At 50.9% G+C, this 13270-nt stretch overlaps 1 protein-coding gene across 1 annotated transcript in view; it reads left to right on the top strand.

Moving 5' to 3' along the window:
* SLIT3 (slit guidance ligand 3) overlaps positions 1-13270 on the top strand; it is a 595819-nt gene that overhangs the window by 535251 nt on the left and 47298 nt on the right. Inside the window, exons 21-23 of the mRNA XM_047731238.1 lie at positions 6837-6905; positions 8435-8506; positions 9127-9198. Of these exons, the coding sequence (XP_047587194.1) occupies positions 6837-6905; positions 8435-8506; positions 9127-9198 (213 nt within the window). The remainder of the gene's footprint in view (positions 1-6836; positions 6906-8434; positions 8507-9126; positions 9199-13270) is intronic.

Below are 13270 nucleotides of genomic sequence, written 5' to 3'. Positions count from 1 at the left end.
GGCACATCCAGCAGCTCAAATCTAGGGCAGTGGAGGTACGTGCTAGAGAAGGGGCAGAGCAGTGTAGGAAGTGACAAGCATGGAGGCATGGCAGGGACGTATGTGCTCAGGGATAGGGAGGAGCACAGGCCGTTCTGCCCACGCCAGCCTTTAGGAAAGCAAGGGAAGATGTGTCTGTCCAGCTGTGATTGGCCACTGCCAGCAATCCGAGCGTGGACTGTGTGCCAGGCGCTGCGGTGGTCGATTGTTTCCTTATGTGATCTCATTTAATCCTCCCAGGAATCATACAAGGCAGGTATTGTTACTCTCATTTTGCAGAGGAGGTCACTGAGGCCCAGGAAGTTCGAAGAATTTCTTGAGATCACACTCCCAGGAAGCAGCAGAGCATCGACATGAGCCCAGGGCAGTCCGACCCCAAGGCCCATCCTTTAGCCACTCAGCGACTCCCATGAGCAGAGGCCTGGGTCCCCATGTGCTCTGTCCCGTGGCCTGGCTCATTGGCGATTTGCAGGAGGCAATCATGTGTCTCCTTGGAACCTGCCACCTGCATTTCAGCAGGGAGAAGGCAAACCCGGCACCCCTGCCATGACACTAGAGGTGCCTGTCTGGTTCCAACTGGGGCCATCCTGACAGCTGTGCCTTGTCTAATAATGCCAGCTGCTGCTTTCTTCACATACTTGCCACCTCCCCCCACCCACCCGCGCTGGGCAGGTTCCCTGGAGCACTTTAGAGAGCAACAGCCCAGCTCTGACTATATCCTTGCCTTTATCTGGCCCAAGGAGAGGGACAGAGATTGCCTGCAGCCAGCTGGAGGGCAGCTGGCTCCAGGCCGAGCAGCGCTTAGGAGTCCAGGCACAAGCCTTGGCGCAGAGAAGCCCTCAGCAGATGGCTTCAGGAGAGGATACTTCTACGCTAGCGGGCAGTCATGGCCATCTGTGGGAGGGCCTGAGGGAAGGGGGAGCACAGGCCACAGGCTCAGAGAAGCCCTCTTCACGCAGTCACGTGTTCACTGAATTTATTGTGCCAGATAATGTCTCAGGAGCTGGGAGCACAGCAGCTAAGGTGACAGATGAGACCCCTGATGTCAGAAACTTAGAATGGGGGAGAAAGTAAGAAGGCTAATCAGGAAATTAGGCATTTCAGATAGGACGGAGAATAGTGTTTCCCAGGAAAAGGTGGTGGCGGTGGGACGTGGGAAGCAGTAGAAAGAAAGAAACTGTTTTGAGAAAACCCAAATGTGGAAAGATCTGAAAGTCAAGAGACGAAGAAGACCAGTGATGGAGCAAATAGAATGGAAAGGAGACTGGTGTGTCCTGAAAACTTGAGAAGGATCTACAGTGAGGGCTGACTCCTTATCCCAGGAGAGATGAGGGAGCCAAGGAAGAATTTTAAGCAGGAAAGTGACACGATGTGGTTCTCATTTTAGAAATACTACTCTGGAACAAGAATAGAGAATAGACAGCATGGGGATCATTATCTGTTTTCCAATATTCATATGTATTACTGGATGGAGAGAGAGAGAGAGTGTGTGTGTGTGTTCAAAACACTGAAAACCAATGTGCTGAGCATTGCTCCAAGAGCTTTCTACAGAGACTCCTCATAATCACTTCAAGGTGGTGATCATGATAAGCCCCCCCTTTTACAGATGAAACGTAAGCTCAGAGAGATTAAGTAAGTTGTCCAGGGTCACATAGCTATTAGCTTGTGGAGCCAGGATGTGAGCCTGGGCTGCCTGACTCCTGAGCTAAAGCCATGAACATCATCCCAGACTCCTGGTGGAATCCCTGGCCATGAGTGGGGGCTCCTGGAAGGCAGCCGCCCTTCTCCTTCATGATTCAGCAGGTCTGAGAGTTCTTATGTGACGCCTGTCAGCGCCTCCAAGTTCCGAACAGAAAAGGGGAGCATCCATTCGACAGAGCTCTGTGTGGATTTTCATGTGAGGCAGGCACATCCTCGTGGGCTGGTGCCGAGACTAAAACAGAGTGTTTAAATGCAGAGCAACACAAAGGTTGACCCGCTAGAGAGGCTCTGATCATTCCGAGGCCGGCAGGGCAAGCGTGGCATCTTCTGAAAGCGTCCCTCCGGGCCTGGGCTGCAGGCTGCAGGCAACTTTGGAGTTCAGAGTCTTCGCGAAGGGCTTTGCACAAAGAGAGCTTTCCCGCACAGCCACCTCTGTGTTTGTGAAGTGAAGCCTTTTGATTTCATGTCTTCTGCACCGCCACACCAGGGTGCCAGGGACCTGGTGCCCTTAGAGCAGGTCCCACACGGGCCCCCCTCAGCCCTGCAGGACCGCACACAGCTCTCCCTGCGGACTTCGGGGCTTTGCATCACACAGTGTTTCCTGCGCCTCGACTGCTGCCAGCCAGTGTCCTGGGGTGCCACAGGGAGCAAACAGACATGGTCACGCCCCACTAATCACAGACTCACATGTGGAGGTCACAGCAAGGGGGGGGGCGATGCTGTGAAGAAAATGCACTGAGAGCTTGGACTGAGTAGCCTGTCATGTCCGCAGTGGGTATGGGGATGATGTCCGGGAGGCAGTGCTGGAACTGAGCTCTGAGCAGCCGTTGGAGTGAACTAGTGGGGGGTTGGGGGGACGCATGTGTGACCAGACTTGCCCTCCAAAAGAAGCATGGAACATTCGGGGGGCAGGGCTGAGGCCAAGGGAGAGTTTGCTGTGGGGTGAACAGCAGAGGGAGGCAGGGCCTGGGACAGTGAATCTCATGGGTCAGCTTGACTGGGCTGCGGTGCCCACATGTTGCCCAGAAGGTATTTTGTAGGTGCAGTTAAGTAAAGGAGCTTACCCAGAGTAACGTGGATGTAGGATTCATATAATCCATAGAAGGCCTTAAAAACGAAAAATTGGAGTTTTCTGTAGAAGGGGGAATTCTGCCTGAAGATCGTAACACAGAGGTCCTACTTGAGTTTCCGACTTGCTGTCCCTTCTGCCTTAGAGTAAATTCTGTCTTGTGGTGCCCAGGTGGCTGTGTCGGTTGGGTGGCCAACTCTTGCTTTCGGCTCAGGTCATGATCTCAGGGTCCTGGGACTGAGCCCCATGTTGGTTTCCACACTCAGCAGGGAGTCTGCATGAGAATTCTCTCCCTCTGCCCCTCTCTGCATGCGTGAGTGTGTGCGCGCTCTCCCTCTCAAATATTTTTTTAAAATTTTAAAAAACAAATTCTCTCTCCTTCTGTATATATATTCATATGTGTGTATCATGTCTGTGTATCTCTCCTATTGGTCCATTTCTCTAGAGAACCCTGACTGACCTAAGACAGGCCACAGATAGCTTGGAAGGATTTGGGCAGGATTCGGGTAGTCCTTCTCTAGCAAGCAGTGGAAGCCAGGGAAGGGTATTTAGCAGGGAGCAAGACCAATCCAGTCGGCATCGGCAGAGCACTGATCAAAGCCAGGTTGGAACCCAGGGGACTGGCATGGCTGCCCAGAGGTTCCAGAAGCTTCTGTGTCATGTTGCCTACCCTTCAGGGACCCCCGAGCCTCCCTACCTCTGATGAGCATGCTGTCAGCCTCCCTGATTTCCAGTGGTGGTTTCATGTGTTCATTCAACTTTCAGCAAACGCCCGCATCCACAGAGCGTGGCCTGCCTTACAGATGGACATGGGTCAGCCACAGGGCATCTTTGACGCCACTGTAGGCAGCCCTTCTCTTCATTCATTCAGTCATTCATTCAGCAAATACTTGAGGTCCTACTGTGTGATAAGCCCTAGACTGTGCTCTGGGGTTGCAGCAGGAAAGAGAAACGGCCCAGATCCCTGCTGCGTGCATCTTCTGTTCTAGCAGAAGTGAGAGAGTAAGTTTTGTGGTAGAGTGATTCCTCTCAGGACAGAGATGGCCAAAGGTGACAATAAGAAGCTTCAGGGGGAGAGTTGAAATAGCGTGGGTTTGGCCTCTTGGACGGCACAGCCCTGTGGCCCTGAGTTTCCATCCTGGCTCCTGGGCTCACTCCTCCCTTCTCAGAGCCTCCGTGTCCTCGTCAACAAAATGGACAAAACACCCAGCAAAATATCTAGAGGATTAAATAACAGACCAGAGTCTCTGGATCCCACAGCACTAGGCTGTGCACCTGTTTTTCTGTGTTGTTATTTTCCTTGTCACTATGTTTCCTTGTCTGTGAGGTTAAGTAACTTGCTTCCAATGTGCTTGTCATGGGGCCTTCTGTAAACATCGAGCAGGGAGATTTGGGGTTGTGGTGTCTTATTCTGGGTTTCCTCTTAGATGCCTCGAGTTTGCTAAGTAGCTGTAGCAAACAAACAAGAATGAGAGAATGAGCAGCATGGGAGAGGGTGAGCCGTCACTACCAGCCCGAGGCTAGACCCCTTCAAGTGGCTCCCTCGTGATTAATTAGCCTGCCTCCAGCAGAGATGCTCCCTGGACCAGTGCCTCGGCAGCAGCCCTGCTCATTCACCCAGCTCCTCCCTCCTCTTCTCCCTCCCTTGTGCCACACTGTCCACAAAACACTCCCTGAAGACAGACGGCCCCGCATGACCCCAGAATCCCCCCACACACACACACAGCGGAGAAGGCTGGGAGCTCTTCACATGTCTGCTCCTTGCCACCACGGTTGAGCCACAGGGCCCATGTCCGCACAGGATGTGAATGCCCCGCCACCTGTCCCTCAGTGCAGAGCAGAAGGGTGAATGCAGGGCAAGCCCTGTGCTCCGCCAGCCCCCTGCACCTGTCTGCGGCCACGCCCTGCCCCGGGAACAGACACCCCTCCCAGGCTGCAGTGTGTGATCAGCCCATCCCCCTTAGCCTGCCAGCCCGGCCTCCCAGGCTTCTTTCTTTGCCTCAACAGCACCCAAGCCCAGGGCCTTCCACAGGCCTCACTCTTGCCCAACTGTCCCTCCTCCCTGGCCATCCAAAGCACCCCCACCTCAGCAGCATCTCCATTCCAGAACTTTGCTTCTTTCCTTCAAAGCATGCATCAGTTTGTAATTTCTGTCGCGTTCTGTGCATGTCCTTAATCTCTCTCTCTCTCTCCCTCTATCTCCCCCAGTCTTTTTCTCCTCCCTGCTCCCTCCCAGCCCCTCCCCCTCCCTTTCCACATTCGATTTTCAAATGCCAGGAAATCAGGCATCACGCCTGTCTTCTCCACCAGTATGTACACTGCCCAGCACACTGCAGTTGCCCAAGAAATATATCTGCCTGAATACATGAATGCATCTGCGAATACATGTCTCTTAACTCCTCTGCCTGTGGGCATGATCTAAGTGTATGTGGCTGAATTTTAGGCCAGATGATCAAGCTCCCTGAAGGCAGAAATGGACTCTGGTTCATCTTTGTATCTACCTCCCTCATCTGGCATTGCTCTCGGCACATAATAGATACACCCCAAAGGATTAAGGACCAAAGGGACAATAATCCAGCATGCCATGGCCACCTCAGACCTTATGGGGTCCTGCCAGTGCTCTGGCCCATGAGGATTCCCAGGGGCCAGCCCTGGAAGTAAAGTCACTTGGCCCTAATTTAAGGAAACACCCATTCCAACTTGTCCTTAAAGCTAAGCCTGGTTTGGCCATTGACAAGCTGACTCCCATCCTGTTTCAACCCATGTCATCCCATTCAGCCATTTGGCGGTGGGTCCACTGGGTGTCAGGCGGTGTGCCAGCACCTTGTGACTCAATAGGCAGCTTGCAGACTAGCAGTTCCCACCCTCACCCGGGAGGCTGTTGGAAATGCAGACTCTCCAACCTGGCGCAGACTGCTAGGTTAGAATCTACCTTTTAGCAAGATCCCAGGTGATGGGTACCCATGTTAAAGTCTGAGAAGCACTGGGCTGGAGAGAAAGACAGAGGATCTGCCTCCTTGGAGCTCAAGGCAGCCATCGTAACTCATCTTAAAGATTTTGTCATTTTCTCCCAAGAGCAACAGGAAGCCCAGGGAGAAGGAGTTTACAGCAAGGATGGGATTGAATGAATTGGCCCATGTCCCCTCTTGAGGGTAGTCATGACTTTTGTAATACATGATCAAAACAAGACTTCCTTCTCTTGTCCTCAGGCACACTTGAGTGTCCGAGGAGGTGACCTCATCCTAGGTGAGCAGGTCAGTGCAGGACCCTGAAGTCCAGACAGGTCTAGGCACAGCCTTTGCCTGTCCAGGAGGAGTCTCTGTCTGTTGGTCCGTCTCAGGTCTGAACCATGGTCCCCGCCTGCAGGCGGTCATCCTGCTGGGAACCACAGCATAGTGCTCCAGGAACGCACTCTTTCTCCTCAGCTTCCCAGTGCAACCCTGAATTAGGGTTCTCAGCAGGAATTGTGGCTCAGCCCTCCCGTGCCCTCCAGTAGCTAAGTAAAGGCCACAGGGAACTGTGGTGAGACGACAGTCAGAGACCTGGGTTCAAATCCTGGCTCATCCACTCATTCGCCGTGTGAACTTGGGCAAGTGTTTTAACATCCCTGAAATTGTTTCCTCAACTATGAAACATTGCCATGTGAGAGTATTGTGAGGTTTGGGTACAGAGTGAGTGCTTTATGTATTCAGGAAATGTTTATTGGACACCTACTGTATGCTAATTCTGTACACACTCAGGGAGTGGGGGGAGGTCCACCACTGGACAGTTTTAGGCAACAGCCCTACCATCACGGAGGATAGTGGACCAGTGGGAAAGAGTGTCATTTGTTGAATAATCACACAAATCAATATTAAGTGACAAATGTAGTATGTGCTTTGAGATGGGGGGCGGGGGAGAAAAGGAGCTATGATAGAGTAAAACATAGGCCCGACCTCGCCCAGAAAGTCAGAGGAGGAATGTTGGTGAAATGACCATGTGTCCAGACCACATCTGGACCAGGTGTCACTATGTGCCTCTCTTGCAGGTACCTGGAAGGAAACCACTTAACAGCTGTGCCCAGGGAGCTGTCTGCCCTCCGACACCTGACACTTATGTAAGGAGCCTGGCATGGGGGGCGGGGGGAACATGGACTGTTCTCTCCTGAGGAGGCTCAGGAAACTCTTGTGGAGGGTAAAGGAGGATGGTCTGCGGGCCTCGCGGCATTCCTGCACTTACTCCCGGGGTGAGCAGAGAGAGGCAGCTGGCAGGCGTGAGCCAGTCTGACGTGCCAGGCATTACCATGGAGAACTACACACAGAAATACCAGAGCCTGGCATCACTGACCATCCACATCACCTTCCCCCTGGGCTTAGGGACAGGTGGGGGAGCCTCTGACTTTCTGGGGCCCCAGTTGAATCAGGAGACTCCTCAGTCTCCAGGTTCTCGCAAGCTGTGGCTGCACTGAGGTTTTGCCAAGAGCTTAAATGAGCATTTCTTCTTCCTCCTCTAGTTGCCTAGAAAATGTTCCAAGTAGATGGTTCAAACTGACGTTCCTTCAGGAGGCAGCTCCTACTGGCTCCAAGTCTGCCAAGGTCCAGGAAAAATTCCCAAATAAGGAACGGGGCTGCAGGACATGGGTGGGGCCCAGGAAGCTTCGGGGTCCATGAGCTTTGTCCCTTGACAGCCTCATTGCCTTGCCAGGAGGGGATCCATAAGGGCACAAAATAATTCTTTGGGGCCAGTGGAAGGTCACCCTGGCTGCTCAGGGTTCAGGGAGCCAGTCCACCGGGGGAAAAGGAACGTTCTTTCAGAATGAATCACTGTTACCTTGGAAAAGTGTGGCTACTGAAGAAAGGTGGAACAAAGCCACCTGTCACCTCCTTCAGCCTGGCTTCCTATAAATCCCCTAGATGAGCCTCTAGATGAGATTTCTACCCCTCAGTCCTGTGGGCATTTGGGGCCAGGTCATTCTTGCTTGTGGGGCTGTGGACACTGTGGGACATTGAGCAGCATCTCGGGGCCTCTACCCATGAGATGCCAGTAGTGTCCCTCCCCAAGTGACAACCAAAAATGTCTCCAGACATTGCCACATGTCCCTGGGGAAGCAAACGTACCCTGAGTCGAGAACCCAGCTGATTAATTTGTTTGTTCAGTACTGATGCTCCAAACCACCCTCAAGCAATTAATTCAGAAGATCTGACTTATAAACCAGAGTGTCTGGACATGGCACCCAGGCCTCGGAGGGTGTAAGCACTCTCCAGGGGACTCTAATGCACAGCTGCTTGTGAAAACCACCGCTTGGGATAGTTATCCCTGCCGAGAAGCTGGAGATTGTACTTGGCAGAGGTGTGGGAGGATGAAATGGAAGGATAGACTTGGAATTGGTTGACAAGGTAAATGGATGGATGGATGAATGGACAACAAATGCTTGAATGAGTGATTGAATAAATGAAGGAAAAAACTGGACGAATGGGTGGATAGGTGAGTAGACGGGTGAGTGGATGGATGGAGGAACAGAATGATCGATGGGTGGATGGATGGATGGATGGACAGCAGGCACACACGGATGTGCAAAAGTTGGGAATGAACCTCTGCAGATGCAACTAACAGTCAAGTGTGGCCCTTCTGTTTTCCTCTTCCTAGTGACCTGAGCAACAACAGCATTGGCGTGCTGACGAACTACACGTTCAGTAACCTGTCTCACCTCTCCACGCTGTGAGTACAGGGGGTGCTGTGTCTAACGTGGGCCTGGCAGTAAGTGGCGTGTGGCCATCCTCTCTCCCTGCCCCCTCGGGCCAGTGTTCTCTACTCTGGTGGTCCTCAGGGCCATGGCGGCCTTCACATAGTGCAAACCTTAATCATCAGAAGGAAAACAAAGTAGGTCAGAACCCTACTGTCTGGGCGGTAAGAGAGGAACTAAGACCTGATTATTTCTGCAGAATGCCCTCTTTGGAATACCTTCTGGGGTTTGTGAATTTTCCTTCCCAGTGGAAGGTTTCCCGTCACAATTTTATTTTGCTCAGATCCATTTATTTCCTATTATCTCGGCACAAGGTGAGCACTGACCATTTGACTGTAGAGGGAGGCAATGGCAAAGCTGGTTAGGAGGCCAGCCTGCCGTGGAACTCGAGAGGAAGTCGGGGAAACAAAGCCAGTGAACTTTCTGGAGCACTGGAGAGCATTTCTCTTCCTTTTGCTGTTGGGATGTTGTCAGTATCTTAAAACTGAAGTAGAGAAAGAAAGCATTTGCCTTGACTGGTTCACAGCGTGGACGGTACACTCATAAGCAGCTGAGAATAGCAGTGGCCAAGAGCACCCCGTGTCTCCTTCCACAGGATCCTGAGCTACAACCGGCTGCGGTGCCTCCCCATCCACGCCTTCGACGGGCTGCGGTCTCTCCGGGTGCTGTGAGTACCCCGGAACCCAACCCCTGCTGGGCTTCACCAAGTCACAGTGGGCAGTACTGAGTGCTCCTATCCCCCCGCCAACATGTCCCCAACCCAGCACTCCTGTGGGCTCAATGGGGTGGGGAGTGCAGGGGGGCAGCCCACTACCACCCATGGACCAGGAGCAAATCACAAACACCCAGAGTTTCTACTGCTTTTTGTGCCCAGTGAGATCAGCAGCACCTCTCTAGGGAGGATTAGCACATGCAGGTGTATTCTGCACCCCAGTAGAGCCCAGCATGTGGCTTGTGGCCACTGTGCTGATGAGCACTCCGCTGCTGGCCCCACTGGCTTCCGAGGGCCAGCGTAAGCCCTGTGAACCTCTGCGAGGAGTGTCAGGGCTCACAACTAGAAGCCCAGAGACCTGGTTCAGCTCACAGACAGCCATGAGTTAGCTATTGTAGAGTTAGTGGACTCACAGAGCATCCTTTCAAAAGAACAAAGTTTTAGTAATTTGCTAAGAATTAAACATCAGAGGGCTTCTCGTACAAACCCTCATTTCTAATCTCTCTTAGAAAATGGAGAGGCGTGGCCATTGCAGGGCTTCCCATCTACCTTCCTATGAGGCCAAGCAGCCCTGCCCCTTTAGATGGGGCTCCAGAGTCTGCAGCCTCCACACCCGCCCCCACCCATCACCATTATGACACCTGCCTCACCCGTCCTACCCAGGGTAGAGGGCAGCTGACTGAGGCGGGTGAGCTCCTAGCAAAGACAAGACGGCCACAGAATCTACCTCTTTCCAAGCGTGGCTCTGCCCCTCCCTAGCCATGTGTCTTCCATAAAATACAGGTGGTAATTACCCCATACAGTTTTACAAGGATTAAATGAGATGATGTATATACAGCCTTTAGCATAGCTCTGGTCCATAGTAAACACTATAAATAGTCACTTGTTACTATCGGTACTTGTTTTACTTTACAAGAGCAGGAATGGTGCCTCACTGTGCCACCCCCATCCTGGGGCCCTATTGTCTATCACCTCATCTTTGTGCCTTGTCATCTTGCATATTTTGTTGGCAAAGGAAGATCCTTTGAATGATGTTCCCATGAGGACAGAAAGGCCACTCCTCATGGCCATTGCCTCATATAGCCCTTTGCAACAGTGCTGTGAGATTGAGGGGATTGTGCCCATTTTAAAGATGGGAAAACTGAGGTCCGAGTTGTAACTGGCCCAGAATCCAGCCATCAGGAGGCTACAGCATCCAGCCCCCTGACTCAGAGCCTTGGGACCCTTTCAGGATCCACTAGCAATCAGCAAACAGCACCCAGTTAGCCCGTCCATTCCAGAGCCTCCAGGCTGATGTGATTTATTGGAGCCCACAAAACACTGGTGTCAGCGACAACTCCCGCCACATGTCATCTGCGCTGTTATTAAAAATCAATTCTCTCGGGGCAAAGAAGTGCCCGCGCTGACAGCGTGCAATCTGTTATTGTCACTTATTTATTATCTGCCTTCTCTGGGGAGTTTGAGAATGGAAACATCAGCAGAACCATTTCTCTGTTTCTAGTTGAACACAGTGGAAGATGGGCTCCTCTCATTAGCCGGGACTGGGGTGGACCTGCTGCCCCCTCCCACGTCCCACCATCCCTCCCCAATCCCAAACTATTGTCTCCCATCCTGGTCTTCCAGTTCTCTGCATGGGTTTGCTGCCAAATTCGAGTGGTTCCAGTGCGGCAACCCAGCACAGGAAAGGGAGGGAGGCTGAGAATGCTTGCCTGTCCATTTGTCTAGTCTCCTAGGGTGGCCGCATGAATATCACTGGGGTTTCCTGCTCTCTGGGCACCTCGTCTGTCTCACTCCAGACTGCTCTCATTCGTTCATCGGGAGCGCACAGCAAAATACCACATATTTCTGCTTGTTTCTTGAATTAAGAATTAGTAGGCTTATGGCATCATCATTTTAGAATCATGGGATCTCATAGATAATAAGTGGTCTTAGAGGCCCTCGTTGCAACCATCTGCCTCAGTGGGGAGCAACCATTTTCTGCATAAAGGCCAATTCAGGAAAAATAAAAATGTTTATGGACGATGTTTCTTTTATGATATTTATCTCCTTTCCCTCAGTAATTGCACAGCTAGGAATTTATGCTAAGGAATAATACAGTATGAGGGAAAGGTTCTCTGCTTTAAGATCTTGGTTGCTCTGTTATTTTTAACTTACATTTTATATAGTACCCACAAGCGCCACAGTGGGGAAATGTTTAAGGAAAAGCATAACGCAGGCAGCCAGTGAAGGGCAATTATTAAAAGAGGTAAAGATGAAAACAAGGTAGCAGCGTGGGAAAGTGTTACCACATAGCCTTATGTGGAAAAGTGAACCTAATTGGTATATATGTTACAATTATAACTTGCCTACCTTTCTCCTTATAAAGAAGGACTATAAGGGAACATAGCAAATGAAAAAAGAAATCATTGATCACTATTCGCTAATGTGAAGTTGTTTCTGTAATAAAAGAAGGCAGAGTTAAAGATGAATGAATATAGGAGGATATTCGCAATTTAGAGCGTTGGGGGAAAAGGTAGGTTTTTGTGAAATCAGGAGTTGTAATAGCTACAGCTACATTTGAGCATTTATGTCTTTTCTCATTTCTAAATAGTTTCATTACTTTGATGAAAATTTCAGAAATGACCAGAGACCCACGGCTGCTGGCAGTTTGGGGTAGGGGAAAAGAATGAGCATCAGGTTTAGCCAAAGAAAAGAGCCAAAAAAGTATTCTAGAAAGATGTGAGAATTTTAGAGTGAGAGGGTGTGTGTGTTTTATGGTGGGTGGATACGAATACATTTCTGAGACAGGAGAGTTGTCAGGGAACCCTGAGTACAAAACACTGGGTGAAAATTTGCTTTTCCTCGTTTGCTCCTAATCTTAAAAATAGCTAGAAGAGAACATCCTCATGGACATTCTCGTTCTTCTTCAGGGATCTGCATGTTCCCTGATCTTTGCCCCACACTGAGCCACATGCCTTGTGTGCGTGTGTGTGGTCCCAACTGTCAGTGCCCAGCCCCAGCTGCAGGAGGGCCACCTGGAATCAGTTAGCTCTGCTCATGAGGGAGGGAGTGGGATTATCAGTCATCATCCTCAGTATTTTTAGCCCCTCGTCCCTGAAGGAAGATGGTGCTTGCTATTTATGTGCACCGGGCTGTTCATCCCCGTTCTACCAATAGGATGGGTCCTCCCTATAGCATCTTGCAAAGGGCTCCACTGCCCTTTGCTTGATTACCTTTAGAGACCAGGAGCTTGCTCCCTTCCCAGATAACCACACTCCGTTAAGTTAATTAGTTAGTTAGTTAAGAGGGAGAGAGAGAATCTTAAACAGACTCCACACCCATCACAGAGCCAGACACAGGACATGATCTCAAGACCCTGAGATCATGACCTGAGCTGAAATCAAGAGTTGGGCGCTTAACCAACTGTGCCACCCAGGCATCAAAACCCCATTCCATTTTTTTTTAAAGATTTTCTTTATTTATTTGAGAGAAAGAGTGAGAGGACTCAAGCTGGGAGAGAGGCAGAGGGAGTAGGAGAAGCAGGCGCCCCCAAAACCATGGAGACTAAGTCAGGGAGGGCTCCATCTCCATACCCTAGGATCATGTCCTGAGCCCAAGGCAGACGCTTAACAACTGAGCCACCCAAGTGCTCCAATCCTACTCCATTTTTGACTGGCTGCTGAACATTAGACAATTCTGGTGAGCCAAAAGGTGATTCCTTATGACCTCTAAACCCTGGTTCTGGTTTGGCCCTCTGGTGCTACCAAAAAATAAAATTAATTTTGAATTTTAGAAATGGGAAGTGAGTCTCAGAAATTATTCTAACCTGAGGCTTTCAGTTAAGTGTCTGACTTCAGCTCAGGGCATGATCTTAGGGTCCTAGGATCGGGCCTCACATCGGACTCCTACTCAGCGGGGAGTCTGGGAAGGGGAGTCTATTGCCCTTCTTCTCCTCCCCCTGCTCATTCTCTCTCACCCCCACCCAAATAAATAAAATCTTTAAAAAATTATCCTATCCAAACCTCTTGTTTATAAGATGACAGATTCA

The sequence above is a fragment of the Lutra lutra genome, chromosome 5 (genome assembly GCF_902655055.1).
Source record: "Lutra lutra chromosome 5, mLutLut1.2, whole genome shotgun sequence".
In the NCBI taxonomy this organism is placed as follows: Eukaryota; Metazoa; Chordata; class Mammalia; order Carnivora; family Mustelidae; genus Lutra; species Lutra lutra.
This window is presented reverse-complemented; position numbering and strand designations above follow the sequence as displayed.